At 39.7% G+C, this 17,992-nt stretch overlaps 2 protein-coding genes across 2 annotated transcripts in view; one reads left to right on the top strand and one right to left on the bottom strand.

Moving 5' to 3' along the window:
* Window positions 1-7,946, top strand: part of LOC120058526 (collagen alpha-2(V) chain-like) — a 60,631-nt gene extending 52,685 nt beyond the window's left edge. The window contains exons 42-53 of the mRNA XM_039007248.1: window positions 563-670; window positions 774-881; window positions 1,285-1,338; window positions 1,492-1,599; window positions 2,258-2,311; window positions 2,627-2,734; window positions 2,835-2,888; window positions 2,992-3,099; window positions 3,462-3,765; window positions 4,039-4,220; window positions 4,635-4,877; window positions 5,466-7,946. Coding sequence (XP_038863176.1) covers window positions 563-670; window positions 774-881; window positions 1,285-1,338; window positions 1,492-1,599; window positions 2,258-2,311; window positions 2,627-2,734; window positions 2,835-2,888; window positions 2,992-3,099; window positions 3,462-3,765; window positions 4,039-4,220; window positions 4,635-4,877; window positions 5,466-5,612 — 1,578 coding nt within the window. The 3' untranslated portion in view covers window positions 5,613-7,946. The remainder of the gene's footprint in view (window positions 1-562; window positions 671-773; window positions 882-1,284; window positions 1,339-1,491; window positions 1,600-2,257; window positions 2,312-2,626; window positions 2,735-2,834; window positions 2,889-2,991; window positions 3,100-3,461; window positions 3,766-4,038; window positions 4,221-4,634; window positions 4,878-5,465) is intronic.
* Window positions 7,947-11,346: 3,400 nt separating this feature from the next.
* LOC120058001 (PTB domain-containing engulfment adapter protein 1-like) overlaps window positions 11,347-17,992 on the bottom strand; it is a 42,088-nt gene continuing 35,442 nt past the window's right edge. Inside the window, exons 11-12 of the mRNA XM_039006486.1 lie at window positions 13,282-13,292; window positions 11,347-11,368 (exon numbers count right to left, since the gene is read on the bottom strand). Coding sequence (XP_038862414.1) covers window positions 11,347-11,368; window positions 13,282-13,292 — 33 coding nt within the window. The remainder of the gene's footprint in view (window positions 11,369-13,281; window positions 13,293-17,992) is intronic.

Raw genomic sequence — 17,992 nt, 5'->3', positions numbered from 1 at the left:
CTCAGGGGATGCACATCACTAAGCCCTTGATAAGTTAAATTGGGTGTATTCATACAGGGCTAGAACAAAAATGTAAACCTCAGGAATTGATTGGACATTGTAAACTGGGTGGTTCGAGCCCTGAATGCTGATTGGCTGACAGCCGTGGTATATCAGACCGTCTATCACGGGTATGACAAAACATGTATTTTCTATAGCTCTAATTACATTGGTAACCAGTTTATAATAGCAATAAGGCACCTTTGGAGGGTTGTAGAATATGGCCAATATACCACAGCTAAGGGCTGTCTCCACGTTGCGTCATGCATACGAAAAGCCCTTAGCCGTGGAATATTGGCCATATACCACACCCCCTCGTGCTTTAATTCTTAATTAACACATTGCTGTATAATACAATTTATCCACATCGAAATAAGAAAAATTATTAATAACCAAAATATCAGGAAACATCCAATTCATGAACTGAATTACAAGTTTGAGTCGTGTTGAATTGGACTGACCACAACCATGGTACAGCACAATAACCAGTCAGGGTAAACTCCAACTGGATTTGTTTCCGCAGGGTCCTGATGGGCCTCCAGGTCCCGCCGGAACAACAGGACAGAGAGGGATTGTGGGTCTTCCTGGTCAGAGGGGAGAGCGTGGAATGTTGGGACTTCCAGGACCAGCGGTGTGTATTGATTTGGATCACACGTGTGACCACAATATGAACTGCTTCTACATTGCATGTTACAGTGCCCCTCATGGTTCCAATGCCCCTGTGGTGTTTGTAGGGTCCTCCAGGGAAACAGGGGACTGCAGGACCTGGGGGAGACAAAGGCCCCTCTGGCCCGGTCGGTTCTCCTGGTGCCAACGGACCCCGTGGCGATCCTGGTCCCGATGTAAGTTGACCCTTACACTTTTTGTCTTAACAAAACTCTTTACTTCACAAGTCACCATTTGTGTCCGGATTCAGGATCGTAGGCATTTGACCCTATTTCCTACTTCACAGTAGGACCGTAAAAAAAAAAAAAGATATATACTTATATATTTTGTATTACATTTTTTGCATTAATAACTTCTTGAACATATGAACTTTCATGTGCCTTAGAAACTTAATTGGAGCAGTAAATATGAATAAAAATGATAAATTATGAGCCTAGTTTAACCAAGAAGAAAACACTGAGCTACAGTATAGGGGAACAAAGGCAGTCTCCATGATTAGCTGAGATAATGGAGGGGGTGAATAGAGAAACTACTTCCTGGAGGGCGATGCAGTTAATCACAATATTTATTTTGCTCCAGGGTCCTGCTGGATCTGATGGGCCTCCAGGCAAAGTTGGAGTCATTGGTCAAAGGGTAGGAAAGAGCTGAACACTTTTCATTTTCAAAACTGTGTCCAGAATGTCTCCTATTGTTTATTGTGCTTGACCAACTGTGTTGTAACAGCAAGACAAATTATTTTCAACCTTTTTAGGCGTGGCAATGAAATGGTTCTGATGACTTCCACAGGGAGAGAGAGGGGACCATGGTCCAGAGGGACTGATCGGGACCCCGGGACAACCTGGAACTCCGGGTCCAGTTGGTGCCACCGGTGGTTCTGGAAAGAGAGGAGACGCTGTACGTAATATGCCCTTTTCATTAACGTTGGACTTTCCCTGTCAATTCATGAGCATCCCATGATGAGATAAGATGGGGAAAGGAAAGGGTCATGGTAATGTGTACATGTTACTGAATGAATGGAATGAAATGAAATGAATGACATTTTATTTTCGTGTCTAATTGCCAGTTGTCAACCCATCCATTTACATTTACATTTAAGTCATTTAGCAGACGCTCTTATCCAGAGCGACTTACAAGTACATACATTCATACTTTTTTTTTTTGTACTGGCCCCCCGTGGGAAACGAACCCACAACCCTGGCGTTGCAAGCGCCATGCTCTACCAACTGAGCCACACGGGGCCATCCCTTATGGGATTAATTGACACATGAACAAACATTACAATAATTCACTGGGATAATTCAGTGATAATTCTTCTTCTGGCGTTCTCTGCAGTTTGCATCGCATAAAGAGTGAAAAAATGTTGAAGACTAATAAATTATAATAATACAAAAAATAAATAGAAAAATAAATAAAAATCAATACATAAAAAATTGTAAATAATGGTATCCACACAATAATTTTAAATACAGAAAAATTAAACAGAAGGCATTTGAAGCCAGTTACTAATATACAGTATCTGACTGAGTCATGCTGTGGTCTTATTCAAACACAGGGTTCCAGAGGACCAAATGGTCCCCCCGGTTCAACAGGAAAGAGAGGGTTAACGGTAAGACCATCATCAACAGATGCATAATTTAAAAAGACTAAGGTTATCATTTCATTTGACTTGAATGACTATACCACCAATTTATCTTAAACGTGTATTTGATATCCTAATAGAAATCCCAGTCATTTGATTTCCTGCGAGCATTCACAGAAATGATAACCCAGTATGTGATGGTTAAAACTACTAGACTCATGTGAGAACATATTTGTCGTCATATTTGTATGACGACACAATCACAAACAGAAATTAGCTTTCTTGTTTTTTCATTGGACTTCCCATAAAAATGTGACTGCACGGTGTCCTCCGCAACAACAGGGACCACAAGGACCCAGAGGTGATAAGGGTGACCTGGGAGACCACGGAGACAGAGGACAGAAGGGACACAGGGGATTCACCGGTTTACAAGGTTTACCCGGACCACCGGTACGTCAAATCAATACATACAGTATCTGTAATTGAGTAGAATATATACCCATTAAAGTACTATCTGTCTTGATATTACATTTTGTATTTATTTTTATAGGGTACAACAGGAGAGCAGGGAGCATCAGGAATCGTCGGACCAAGTGGACAAAGAGTACGTACCATACAGGACACTCTTCTTTGATATTCCATGTTGTTAACCATGTTGTATTTCATGACTCATTAAAATGTATCTTTAATATGGTATGTTATGATAGGGACCCTCTGGACCAGTTGGACCACCAGGAAAAGAAGGGTACATCGGCCAGCCTGGACCAATGGGACCTCCTGGAACACGTGGAATTAGCGGCGAAATCGGACCTGAGGCATGTTGATATGAGGGTCATTTCACCTATCATAACATGCTCTATCTTAATTTGACCAGTTTCTCACGGGCAGGAAAATCATTATATCATTGATGGAAATTTTTGTCAGGGTTGATACATTTTTCATTAGGGCAGTTCATGTCTGACATTTTTAGGTGGAAATTACACCTTTTAGAAGCCCTTTTAAACCTTGAATACATTACAATTTGAGATCAAATTAAGATAGCAGATCTGTACACTGATATAAAAAATATCTGGGAAGACAACATAAACATCATGATCATTTGGCACAATGTTAAGACACCTAATTTGTTCACACTTAAATAAAACACTATTACTTACCATTACTCTGTGGTTTCCAGGGACCTCCTGGAGAACCAGGCCCCACTGGTCTCCCTGGCCCTCCCGGCCCCCCCACAGCTGCCATGGATGACCTGTTTGGCGCCATGCAAGACTACGATGGCGGCCCCCTTCCCCCTCCCGAATTCAATGAGGATGAGGCTTTGCCCAACAGCAATGCCACCCAGCAGCTGGACCCAGGTGTCCAGGCCACTCTGAAGGCCCTCAGCAGCCAAATCGACAGCATGAAAAGTCCTGACGGCAGCAGGAAGCACCCGGCTAGGACCTGTGAGGACTTGAAGCAGTGCTACCCACTGAAGAAAAGCGGTGAGTTGTTGTTTCCATGAGGTGGGATGTACTACACATCAAAAATCATCATTAAGGTGTTTTTTTGTAGTTATTAGGTATTCAGACCATGTCTCAATCTTATTGTGGCAGTACTTCTACCCCTGAAGATGCCATGTTTTCTAACTCACATTTGAAATATCTCCCATGTGAAAGTAGCCAATAGACTGGCAGATGGGATCTGATTCATGAGTAAATATTTGCTATTTATTTTTGAATGTGACAATTGTGGGACAATGTTCTCCTCTGTTCCAGGTGAATACTGGGTCGATCCAAACCAAGGAAGCTCAGAGGATGCTATCAAAGTACATTGTAATATGGAGACGGGAGAGACTTGCATCTCGGCCAATCCTGCCAGCATACCTCGCAAAGTGTGGTGGAGCACCTCAAGGAATAAGCCTGTGTGGTTTGGAGCGGACATCAATAGAGGACAACAAGTAAGAACAATGTTTCTACCCTGCAATACTCATATTCTTCTATGATTCGGGTTGGAAAACAACTCCAGGATCACTGGACATTCAAAATGAGGGAATTCTGCTCCTATGTATTTCTACCCAATTCTACCCCTAATAATAGGATGCAAGTATTTTATATGGTAGTGGGGTATTGCTGAGGGAAAATACTTATATAGCAAGACTGACCACGGGTGAAAGTTTTATAAATATGGCAACAGACACACATTTTACCATCACTGGTAATATTTGCTATGTAAATGTTACCTGTACATAGATAAAAAACGACATTACTGATAACTGTTGATAACATCATATTGAAGTTTAATCTAAAAAGTGAGTTCATCAAATGGTGCCAATTTTCCAACTTGTTTGTTTTCTCTTTTTGTGTATTCGCAGTTCACCTACGGTAACAAAGACCAGCCGGCCAACTCTGTCACGGTTCAGATGACGTTCATTCGTCTGCTCTCCAAAGAGGCTTCTCAGACCATCACCTACCACTGCAAGAACACAGTGGGCTACAAGGACGAGTCGACTGGGAACCTGAAGAAAGCTGTCATCCTCAAGGGGTCCAATGACCTGGAGCTCAAAGCAGAGGGAAACAGCCGCTTCAGATACACCGTGGTGGAGGACAGTTGTGGAGTGAGTAATACTATTATATTGTATATATAATAAACTGGGTGGGTCAAGCCCTGAATGCTGATTGGCTGACAGCCATGGTATATCAGACCATATACCACAGGTATGACAAAACATGTATTTTTACTGCTCTAATTACATTGGTAGCCAGTTTATAATAGCAATAAGGCACCTCAGAGGTTTGTGGTATATGGCCAATATACTTTTATCTTTATTTATTTCACAAGGTAAGCTAGTTGAGAACAAGTTCTCATTTACAACTGCGACCTGGCCAAGATAAAGCAAAAGCAGTGCGACACAAACAACAACACAGAGTTACACATGCAATAAACAAGCGTACATTCAAGATACAACGGCTAAGGGCTGTATCCAGGCACTCTGCGTTGCGTCATGCATAAGAAAATACCTTAGCCGTAGTATATTGGACATATACCACACCCCCTCGTGCCTTATTGCTTAATTCAATTATATTCTGTGGACGTTTTGGGTCCGTTTCAGTCTGGGTCCTGAAATGTTTAAATCGGGGTCGTCGCTGAAAACATTGACTTACTGAAGTCTTACTGATCCTTTCCCATTTCTTTCTCTTTACAGCAATCCAATGGTAACTGGGGCAAGACCGTGTTTGAGTACAGGACACAGAAAACAGCCAGACTTCCCATCATGGATATGGCCCCTGTGGACATTGGTGGTTCAGATCAGGAGTTTGGTATCGATATTGGCCCTGTTTGCTTCCTTTAAATTCCAACAACAACAGGAACGCATTGAAGACAATCCTGAGACTCTTGAACTATCAGCTGACGCAATCAGCCTTGTACATACAAGTACTGCGGACTATTCTCGCCTCGTGGCAAGATATTTATTGTGCCTTTCCAACCATTCCCCATCGTAGTTGATATGTTTTCGCCCTGTGTATGTTAGATGAATGTTTGGGGGAAACAAAGAACAAGTAAGCAACATTTAGAAACTTTGCTTGCATTTGACAAATACATTATGTAAGGGATAATCAACAAGGGGCTATGGGTTCTCTGGAAAATAATGAACGATGTGGAAGGTGTGTTCCATGATGGTCTAGCGGAGTGGAACTAGCCTTCCTCTGAGTTGCATTATTTTCCAGAGAACGCATATAGCTCAGAATTGATTATCCCTATTATACCAAGGCTATAATTTAACACATTTACCTCTTGAAATGTGTTAAATTGATGTAGCCAGAAAGTTTACTAGACAGCTACAATAGTTGCCTTGGTAACCAAACAAACAGACCTGCTAGTTTAGCTAACCAAACCATCAATCTTAGCTTGTTATTATGAAAATCAAATTCAACAATGCCAATAGTTCTTTTAATTAGACTTTTGCTTTCAAAACCTGCTCAAACATAGAACATGTAAGAATGAACTAAAGCCATTGAATTCTACCGTGCTGATATACCGTGCATAATAGAGAAATAATGCACGCTCTAGAATGCCCTTCAAGCCAATTAGAAATGAGTATTCAACGAATGCCATGGTATAAGAACATGATATTTAATCTATATGGTACAAAGATCCAATCCATTGATACTCTATTTGATATTATGCATAAAAGATGAAAAGCTGCCGTATGTCCTTGATCAATATGAATACTTAAAAAATATATAGTCATTAACTGCTGTTTGTAAGATGAGAACACCATTCTACTAGCAATAAGGCACGGGGGAAGGGTGTGGTATATGGCCTATATACCACGGCTAAGGGCTGTTCTTGGCAGTACGCCCCAAGGTGCCTTATTGCTATTATAAACTGGTTACCAACCTAATTAGATCAGTAAAAAGAAATGCTTTGTCATACCCGTGGTATACGATCTGATAGCCAATCAGCATTCAGGGCTCAAACCACCCAGTTTATAAAATAATATAACTACAATGGTTTATTCCACCACTAAGATCTCCTAAGCTCTTAATATTTTACATAATTTCTTTCATTTATGTTTATTCAACAACAGTTTTCAATGTAAACTGAACGTTTATGGTGCTATTGAGGAAATTACATTGTTCTTTTCTTTCCAGAACTGAAAAACAGTTTGAAATAACTGATTTCTGTATCCAAGTTATCCTAGCTCTGAACTGACTCCATGGAATCCAAATTAAAGATCCAACCAGACTGTTGATTCCTCAGTGTTAGATACCAGTGGATTTATCAGTGTTAGCTACCTGTCGATTCCTCAGTGTTAGCTACCTCGTCTCCACAAACTGGGATGCCATGATTATGTGTAACCCTGTTCACAGGTTTGGTGCTGTCTGTAAGTGCTCCTCTCCCATATACAGTGCAGGGGACGGTTAGGGACTACCAATAAAGATGGAGAGGTGGAATCAATGTCTCGTACACAGTGTGTGGTGATTGTCTTTTTAAATAATTGCTTTTATTTTCAATTAGCGCTGGTCATTTTAACACTTTGAGTGTGTTATGTTTGTAATTCCTGATACTTTTAACATGTTATCTTTTAAATCGTGATCATTTTAACACTACAAGTGTGTTGTTTTTTCTGCATGTCAGTAAGCCCTTTAAGTCACTTTCTCTTAGTCATCTTCTATAGCAGCTTTTTGAGACGAAGCCTATTTGCTTCATGTATTTTTTTGCTATGCAACAAATTAAACAAAACGCTTGTCCCCAAAGTTCTTTTTTTGTCATATTAATTAGCTACGGTTCTACTTTGTAGGGAAAAGCTGAGCCTTTCTGCATTTACTAAGCAATTTGTTTCCACAGATAAATATATACATTTTTACAGGAAATATTGCCGTATGTAAAAGGAATATTACATGTGAATTTAACATTTATTTAGCTTTGTAATTATACATGTATTATGTCCATTGTGATGTTGATTTATGTCTCTCTTTAGTTTAGCTTTTCCTAAATCAACTTTCTAATTCCTTTGTTTTAGGAAACTTTCCATAATGATAGTATTTATTAAATATTTCAAAACTGTAAATATTCTGGTAGATTGGTCTGATTGCCTATGACCATCTCAGAGGCAGATCAATAGGATATTCTATCCTGGAACCAAGTCAGTTTCATCAACTGAAATAAATATTGAAAAGATTTTGTTCTGTGTTCATTTCAAAGTTAATTTGTTTATTAGTAAGACTTTTGTATTGAATGTTGCTGGAAGCCGGTCATCTTTCATGTTTACAACTAGAACAGTCCATTTCATTCCCTTTTTTCAGTAGGCACACAGAAGGGATAATCTCAAAGGGTTAGGACCAATGGATGGGTTCCAAAAATGAAACTACACTGGCTTGCATAAGTATTAATCCCCCTTGGCATTTTTCCTATTTTGTTGCCTTAAAACCTGGAATTACAATAGATTTTTTGGGCGTTTATATAATTTGATTTACACAACATGTCTACCACTTTGAAGATGCAACATTTTTTTAAATTGTGAAACAAACAAGAAATAAGACAAAAAAAATAAAAACTTGAGCGTGCATAACTATTCACCCCCTCAAAGTCAATACTTTGTAGAGCCACCTTCTGCAGCAATTACAGCTGCAAGTCTCTTGGGGTATGTCTCTATAAGCTTGGCATATCTAGCCACTGGGATTTTTGCCAATTCTTCAAGGCAAAACTGCTCCAGCTCCTTCAAGTTGGATGGGTTCTGCTGGTGTACAGCAATCTTTAAGTCATACCACAGATTCTCAATTGCATTGAGGTCTGGGCTTTGACAAGGCCATTCCAAGACATTTAAATATTTCCCCTTAAACCACTCGAGTGTTGCTTTAGCAGTATGCTTAGGGTCATTGTCCTGCCGGAAGGTGAACCTCCGTCCCAGTCTCAAATCTCTGGAAAACAAACGGGTTTCCCTCAAATTTCGCTGTATTTAGCGTCATGCATCATTCCATCAATTCTGACCAGTTTCCCAGTCCCTGCTGATGAAAAACATCCCCAAAGGATAATGCTGCCACCACCATGCTTCACAGTGGGGATGGTATTCTCGGGGTGATGAGAGGTGTTGGGTATGCGCCAGACATAGCGTTTTCCTTGATGGCCAAAAAGCTAAATTTTAGTCTCATCTGACCAGAGTACCTTCTTCCATATATTTGGGGAGTCTCCCTCATGCCTTTTGGCAAAAACCAAACATGTTTGCTTATTTTTTTCTGGCCACATCTCCCTGGAGTGTACGGCTTAAAGTGGTCCTATGGACAGATACTCCAATCTCCGCTGTGGAGCTTTGCAGCTCCTTCAGGGTTATCTTTGCTATTTTTGTTGCCTGTCTGATTAATGCCCTCTTTGCCTGGTCTGTGAGTTCTGGTGGGCGGCCCTCTCTTGGCAGGTTTGTTGTGGTCCCATATTCTTTCCATTTTTTACAATGGATTTAATGGTGCTCCGTGGGATGTTCAAAGTTTCAGATCTTTTTTTATAACCCAACCCTGATCTGTACTTCTCCACAACATTGTCCCTGACATGTTTGTAGAGCTCCTTGGTCTTCATGGTGCCGCTTGCTTGGTGGTGCCCCTTGGTTTGTGATGTTGCAGACTCTGGGGCCTTTCAGAACTGGTGTATATATACTGAGATCATGTGATAGATCATGTGACACTTAGATTGCACACAAGTGGACTTTAACCAATTACGTCACTTCTGAAGGTAATTGGTTGCACCGGATCATATTTAGGGGCTTCATAGCAAAGGGGGTGAATACATATGAATGCACCACTTTTCCGTTTTTATTTTGTATAATATTTTGAAACAAGTCATTTTTTTCATTTCACTTCACCAATTTGGACTATTTTGGTATGTCCATTACATGAAATCCAAATCCATTTAAATTACAGGTTGTAATGCAAAAAAAATTGAAAACTACCAAGGGGGTGAATACTTTTGCAAGGCACTGTATCCTTCTTCTGTCATTCTTAATTGACTCTCCTCGTCCCAAGCTCTTGGTAATTGTTGCGGTACAGCGGCTTAAAATCAAGCTTGCATAGAACTGAAGGACTTTCTACATCAGTAATAAGACTAGCTGCAGTTGCATCTGTGTGACTGAGCGGGACGCCGAGAGAGAAAGAATGTCCTAATGGACACAATAAAGTCGTCATCAAGACTCAGGAGGCTTCATGAGTATGTAAACAAGCGACACAAACAGGTAGTCTGGTAGTTAGAGCTTTGGGCCAGTTACCGAAAGGTTGCTGGTTTGAATACCTGAGCCGACAACATGATAATCTGTTGATGTGCCCTTGAGCAAGGCACTTTACCCTAATTATGGCTGACCCTGTAAAACAACACAATTAACTGCATCTGTCCGGTGTATGTGACAATAAAATGTTTTATTTTCATTTTGTATTACTTACTGTTATTATGATGTCACCAAGCAACAGAGTTATTGAATACGTCCATCAAAGCCTAACCATCAGTGGAGATCCATGGTTGAATATCCGCCGGTACATCTTGAGAATATCCAACATGCTAACACTTTACATTAAGTTTCTGTTTTCTTATACCTATGCAGTAATGCTGTAATTACACTAGTAACATTGTAATATCTCTTTGTTACATAGTAATTTTTAAGTGCAGTTACAAAAGTGCTATGTAACAAACTGAATGTAAAGTGTTAGCAAAAATACTTGATACCCCAGAATTGTACATATAAAATGCATAATTTTTTTGTTGAAATTGTAGCGCCAACACATTTCAATAATTTTTGAGTGTTGATAAGTGATGCAGTAATGTTTTCTTTAATAACTGTAACAGCAAAGTAAAAGAACAAGTCCTGACAGAGGTTTTCAAAAGTGCTTTCCGGTGCAAGAGGACACTGACATATATCATAAGAAAGTAAATCTCTGGCAATACATACCGATATGTAAAATGCACCTGTTAAAATGTTTAATAAGACAATAAAACTAAATCGGTTAAAATGTCAGGTCAAAACAAGCAGAACTAATTACACTAAAAATAAAATGAGTAAAAATAGCAGAGGAAATGTTCAAATTGTCAAATTAAGGGCAAACAGAGTTAGGTACATGAGTGGTAATACAAGACTAACTACATTTCCGTGTCTTGTGAGTTGATGGTGAGCAAGTCATTACGTCTGACAGACAAATAACAGCGTTGATCTAAGTGGTGTATATTCAATGAAGCAGATTCTACAACATAAGACGTACTTGTATATGAAAACTCTGCCACAGAGTATACCATTGGACATACTATTTACATCCTTCATTGCCTTTAAAAGCAAGGGTCTCAAAAATACTCCTTCCCATATCAGTTCTTAGAAAAATAGTGCTTTCTATATCAGATTTGAATATTACCTTTTGAATATTCTAAAACCAAATTCAAATGCAAATACATATAAACCTCAAGGACTAGAAGAACATTGACATCTTGACTGTAGACCCAATTCTGGCACTTTTTTAATACAAATGAGTTTACAGTATGTAACACAAACATGTCTTCTTTGCATCAGCAGCGACCGCCTAGTGGCTCAAGAGAAAAGACAGTGGCCTCTAGGGTTAGTCCCATTTTGAACCCCTCCTGTAAAACAAGGGGGAGAATGGCTGTTAGAAAAATACATTAATCCCATGTCAATCTGCTCTATAGGAAGAAAGACGTCAACTGGAGGTGGTCGGTATAATCAATACTGCAGTTCCTCTTTGTCAGCAATCTTTGAGAGACATTGCAGAGTCTTGAGCCGTGTCTAGACTTGACAGTTCCAAACACGTCATGCGTCTACTACAGCTACATATTAAATGTGTCTACAGTGTCCACATTGTGTCCGGATGCCCTTTTCCCGCTCTATATTCAAATGCCAGTATGTATTATGCAAACGGTAGAACAAGCTAAATCTGATAATAGCACAACAGCAACTTGATGGCAGTAGCCAACTACTGTAGTTAACGAGCCAGCTAACCTCTGTAACTAGGTCAGCAAGCTAGCTAGCAAAGCCAAAGAGATTGCATACAGGTTAACATAACTATTTTTCAAAATATGCTAGCTAGCTAGGATTTATGAAGCCAGCAAACATGTTCCTCACACGCTAGGAACGTGTTTCATGTTTAATGAAAAAAGGTGCCTTTCGCTCCCAAAACACAAGTTTTCTGGATACTTGGTGAACTGCACTGTTGGTTAAAGGCTTGTAAGTAAGCATTTCACGGTAAGGTCTACACTTGTTGTATTCGGCGCATGTGACAAAAAGTTTGATTTGATATAATTTGATACTTGTGGGCAGAGAGCTGATGCTCTTTTGATAGCCTGATTGTGTCAGGACTGAGGAGAAACCAGCACACAATGCATCCAGTCTTTTCAATGCGATCTTCGTGCAGTGCTACGTGTAGACACAGCCTTGGTGAGCTGTAACCAAAACACCGTAAAATATATTCATACTGGCCCCAAGTTCTTATTATTGCTTGGTCCAAAATAGCAGGCATCCAAGTCCACAAAGTAATGGTTAGGGGATATGAAATCTAGAATGTCTAAGCACTTCAGACAAATAACAAGATCTGAGGAAGCTTTGACCCAAATCCCTTCAAAGAAGTGTAAAACCCTCATATACAGTCTACACCATAAACCACATCAGCATCTGTGTCTGACCTATGGATGTAGCAAATAATAACTACAGGACTTTTAATACATCTGACCCCATGTGACGATAGAATGTTCCAGAAACAACAAGTAATACAAATATGATGAAGTGGATTGACGAGCAATAACACATTTTCAGTTACAAAACAAAAAGATACTACTGTTGACAGCCAGGTACACACAACACAGTATTAGATCAGATGTGTTATTCATAGGGCTATGAGAGTTAAATCATTCAACTGACGTTATTATTGTCTGAAAGTGTTCAAAATTCACTGAAAACATCCAAAATACATAATCTATACAGCTAAAAACAACAATGTGATGTCAAAACCAGTTGACATTGAGGTTAAAGTGTGCTTCATCAATTTACCAGATTTTGCTTAGACAAAATTAAAACGTCAATAATCTTGTAATGTTTTTTTTATAAAAAGTCTTAAAATTACAGCTCAGTTTGAGCAAATTCTGTATTTGCGATTAATCACAAATCCTGCGATTAACTTGATTACATTTTTCTATCCTTTGACAGCCTTAGTTATTTATTCATATACTTTTCCATTATTGTTGCTGTGAATGATCAAATCAGAGACTGACTGAGAAAAGTAAAGCTTCCATAGCCAACGAGGTTAATAAATATATATTTTTCTAAATCACATTGTTTACTGGAAAATGTAACTTCAACTCAATGAAAAACATGTGTACAGCAATATGAAAGTGGGACATTTCAAAATGCTTGGTTTTACTGATGGACTGTATGCAGACAAGTTACAACAGAGTCAAACTGAATACATGCAAATCCATTCACGATGACACAGTCACTGTCACGACAACTACAAGAAGGGTCAAAGTAGTGTAACGGTACAAACCATCTCTGACGCTGCAGCAAAAGGGGGAAAAGAGAGATGGAAACAGATAGTTAAGACAGAATTAAAGGCAGGAAGGACAGGAAAGAAGAGACATTGCACTGAGTAGTATATTAATGCCTCCTACAGGAACTACTTCAGCATGCAGGTAGCCTAGTGGTTAGAGCATTGGGACAGTAATCAACAGGTAGCCTAGTGGTTAGAGCATTGGGCCAGTAACCAGCAGGTAGCCTAGTGGTTAGAGCATTGGGCCAGTAACCAGCAGGTAGCCTAGTGGTTAGAGCATTGGGCCAGTAACCAGCAGGTAGCCTAGTGGTTAGAGCATTGGGCCAGTAATCAACAGGTAGCCTAGTGGTTAGAGCATTGGGCCAGTAACCAGCAGGTAGCCTAGTGGTTAGAGCATTGGGCCAGTAATCAACAGGTAGCCTAGTGGTTAGAGCATTGGGCCAGTAACCAGCAGGTAGCCTAGTGGTTAGAGCATTGGGCCAGTAACCAGCAGGTAGCCTAGTGGTTAGAGCATTGGGCCAGTAATCAACAGGTAGCCTAGTGGTTAGAGCATTGGGCCAGTAATCAACAGGTAGCCTAGTGGTTAGAGCATTGGGCCAGTAACCAGCAGGTAGCCTAGTGGTTAGAGCATTGGGCCAGTAATCAACAGGTAGCCTAGTGGTTAGAGCATTGGGCCAGTAACCAGCAGGTAGCCTAGTGGTTAGAGCATTGGGCCAGTAACCAACAGGTAGCCTAGTGGTTAGAGCATTGGGCCAGTAACCAGCAGGTAGCCTAGTGGTTAGAGCATTGGGCCAGTAATCAACAGGTAGCCTAGTGGTTAGAGCATTGGGCCAGTAACCAGCAGGTAGCCTAGTGGTTAGAGCATTGGGCCAGTAATCAACAGGTAGCCTAGTGGTTAGAGCATTGGGCCAGTAACCAGCAGGTAGCCTAGTGGTTAGAGCATTGGGCCAGTAATCAACAGGTAGCCTAATGGTTAGAGCGTTGGGCCAGTAACCAGCAGGTAGCCTAGTGGTTAGAGCATTGGGCCAGTAACCGAAAGGTTACTAGATCGAATCCCCGAGCTGACAAGGTAAAATATCTGTAGTTCTGCCCCTGAACAAGGCAGTTCATAGGCCTTCATTGTAAATAATAATTTGTTCCTGACTTTCCTAGTTAAATAAAGATTATTTTTTTTTAATCCAAAATTGTTATGGCTCCATTCAATCAGTAGAGCAGAAGATCAGCATTGTAGTGTGATTAATATTTAAAGGCAAGGCTTCCACGTTTGCAAGGCTTCCACGGTAAACACTGCATATGTCAGTTCAATCGGAAATGACCTTTACATTTCAACCACACTACAAAGCAGATCTTCCGCACTGCGCATTGAATCGAGCCCTTAATCATGTACGGACAGAGAGAGGGATTATGTAAACGTTTGTCGATAGCAATTTGCAGCTGGATGCTACAGCAAATTTGCATGTGTTAAAATCTCAGTGTTAAACTTCATATGGCTGGGGGCAGTATTGAGTAGCTTGAATAAGGTGCCCAGAATAAACTGCCTGCTACTCATGCCCAGTTGCTAATATATGCATATTATTAGTAGATTTGGATGGAAAACACTCTGAAGTTTCTAAAACTGTTTGAATGATGTCTGAGTATAACAGAACTCATATGGCAGGCAAAAACCTGAGAAAAAATCCAACCAGGAAGTGGGAAATCTAAGGTTTGTAGGTTTTTAACTCATTGCCTATTGAAGATACAGTGGGATATTGGTCATATTGCACTTCCTAAGGCTTCCACTAGATGTCAACAGTCTTTAGAACCTTGTTTGATGCTTCTACTGTGAAGTGGGGGCGAATGAGAGGGGATTGAGTCAGAGGTCTGGCAGAGTGCCATTAGCTGACCACGCGCGTTTACGTGAAAGTTAGCTTGCTTTCCATTGCATTTCTACAGACAAAGGAATTCTCCGGTTGGAACATTATTGAAGATTTATGATAAAAACATCCTTAAGATTGATTCTATACTTCGTTTGACATGTTTCTACGAACTGTAATATTACTTTTCGTTTGAACTTTTGCATGGACTTGCCCGCGCCTCGTGAGTTTGGATTGTGTACTGAACGCGCAAACAAAAAGGAGGTATTTGGACATAAATGATGGACTTTATGGAACAAATCAAACATTTATTGTGGAACTGGGATTCCTGGGAGTGCATTCTGATGAAGTTCATCAAAGGTAAGTGAATATTTATAATGCTATTCTGAGATCTGTTGACTCCACAGCATGGCGGATATCTTCATGGCTTGTTTGGGCTCTGTACTCAGATTATAGCATGATGTGCTTTTTCCGTAAAGTTTTTTTGAAATCTGACACAGCGGTTGCATTAAGGAGAGGTTTATCTAAAGTTCCATGTATAATACTTGTATCTTTTATCAATGTTTATTATGAGTATTTCTGTAAATTGATGTGGCTCTGCAAAATCACCGGATGTTTTGGAGGCAAAACATTACTGAACATAACGTGCCAATGTAAACTGAGATTTTTGGATATAAATATGAACTTTATCGAACAAAACATACATGTATTGTGTAACATGAAGTCCTATGAGTGTCATCTGATGAAGATCATCAAAGGTTAGTGATTAATTCTATCTCTATTTCTGCTTTTTGTGACTCCTCTCTTTGGCTGGATAAATGGCTGTGTTTTTCTGTGAATAGGTGCTGACCTAACATAATGATTTGTTGTGCTTTCGTCGCACAGTCTTTTTGAAATCGGACACTGTGTTGGGATTAACAACAAGTTTATCTTTAAAATGGTGTAAAATACTTGTATGTCTGAGGAATTTTAATTATGAGATTTCTGTTGTTTTTGGCGCACTGCACTTTCACTGGCTGTTGTATTATCGATCCCGTTAACGGGATCCCAGCCATAAGAACACTTCACAAACTACCATTTTGTGATTTGCAGGTATGATGTGGCTCATGAGCCAAGATTGTCACACCACAATTTTGAGGATAACTAGGGCATAACTAAAGGCCTTATGAAATGTATTGTATACAGTGCCTTCAGAAAGTATTCACACCCCTTGACATTTTCCAAATGTTGTTGTGTTACAGCTTGAATTTAAAATGTATTAAATAGAGATGTTATGTCAATGGCCCACACACAATACGCCATAATGTCAAAGTGGAATTATGTGTGTGTGTATATATATATTTTTCGACAAATTAATTACAAATGAAAAGCTGAAATGTCTTGAGTCAATAAGTATTCAACCCCTTTGTTATGGCAAGCCTAAATAAGTTCAGGAGTACACATGTGCTTAACAAGTCACATAATAAGTTGCATGGACTCACTCTGTGTGCAATAATAGTGTTTAACATGATTTTTTAATGACTACCTTATCTCTGCACCCCAACACATACAATTATCTGTCAGGTCCCTCAGTCAAGCAATGAATTTCAAAGCAATGAATTTCAAACACAGATTCAACCACAAAGACCTGGGAGGTTTTCCAATGCCTCGCAAAGAAGAGCACCTATTAGTGGAAGGGTAAAAAAACAAGAAAACAATGAATATCCCTTTGAGCATAATGAAGTTGTTGTGACTCGTTTCAGGAAACTAGGCGTATATCGCGCATCACTACTTCAGAGGAGAGCCATTAAACAAACTTTTTTTTGGGGGGGGGGGGGCAGAAATGCTTTTGGAACATGTGAACCTTTATGTGCCTTAATAACAAATTGGTATGCCATCTGTAAATACAAATAAAATTGTTAACTTACGAGCCTAGTCACATAGCAACCTTCCCGCTAGTCATGATTGGCTGAGACAATGAGCGGGCTGGACATGCCGAGAGATGAGTTCAGTTTGGTCTTCCATGTAGCCTGCATATGTCTATTTGAGCTGGTCATTATGTCTAGGTAATCCTGTCTAAGGTGGCTTATATATAACGTTATATCGCGTAGTAGAACTGCATAAGTGTTGCTCTCCACTTTCTGGAGGACCGAGTTTTGAAATCAGTTGAATTAGAGTATGATAACTAAGGAGATGACGAAAACACCTGTATCCGGGTTACATTTTCAAAAGTAATGGCATCCGTGACAGGGAGAAGCGTCCATTCTATGTTTACGGGTAAGATAGTCTAGCTAGCTACATTTTCAGACATGACACATTTCTAATTTTGACAGAAATTTGTTTTCATTTCAAGTTAAAGTTTACTGTTCGCTTGCTAATGTTAACTGGCTGGCTCGCTAGCTAAAGTTACGTGGATGATCTGTGTAGTAATATTATTTGTATCTCAGAGCCATTTGCTTTGCTAGTTATAGCCTAATTTAGGCTAGCTAACATTGAACCTGGTTTGTTAGCTATCTGCAGATTCATGCGGGTTAGTAATGACATCAGTTGGGATTATGGTTCATTGTTTAGCTAGCGAGCTACATGTCTTAACCTTTTCTCAATAGGGGGGCGCTGTTTTCACTTTGAAAAAAATCGCTCCCAAATTAAACTGCCTCGTACTCAATTCTTTCTCGTACAATATGCATATTATTATTACTATTGGATAGAAAACACTCTCTAGTTTCTAAAACCGTTTGAATTATATCTGTGAGTAAAACAGAACTCATTTTGCAGCAAACTTCCTGTCAGGAGCTGAGAAATCTAATAGAGCTAATAGGAGCTAATAGAAATACATATTGTGTTTTCCTTGTAAAACATTTTAAAAATCGGAAATG

Source organism: Salvelinus namaycush, chromosome 13 (genome assembly GCF_016432855.1).
Source record: "Salvelinus namaycush isolate Seneca chromosome 13, SaNama_1.0, whole genome shotgun sequence".
In the NCBI taxonomy this organism is placed as follows: Eukaryota; Metazoa; Chordata; class Actinopteri; order Salmoniformes; family Salmonidae; genus Salvelinus; species Salvelinus namaycush.
This window is presented reverse-complemented; position numbering and strand designations above follow the sequence as displayed.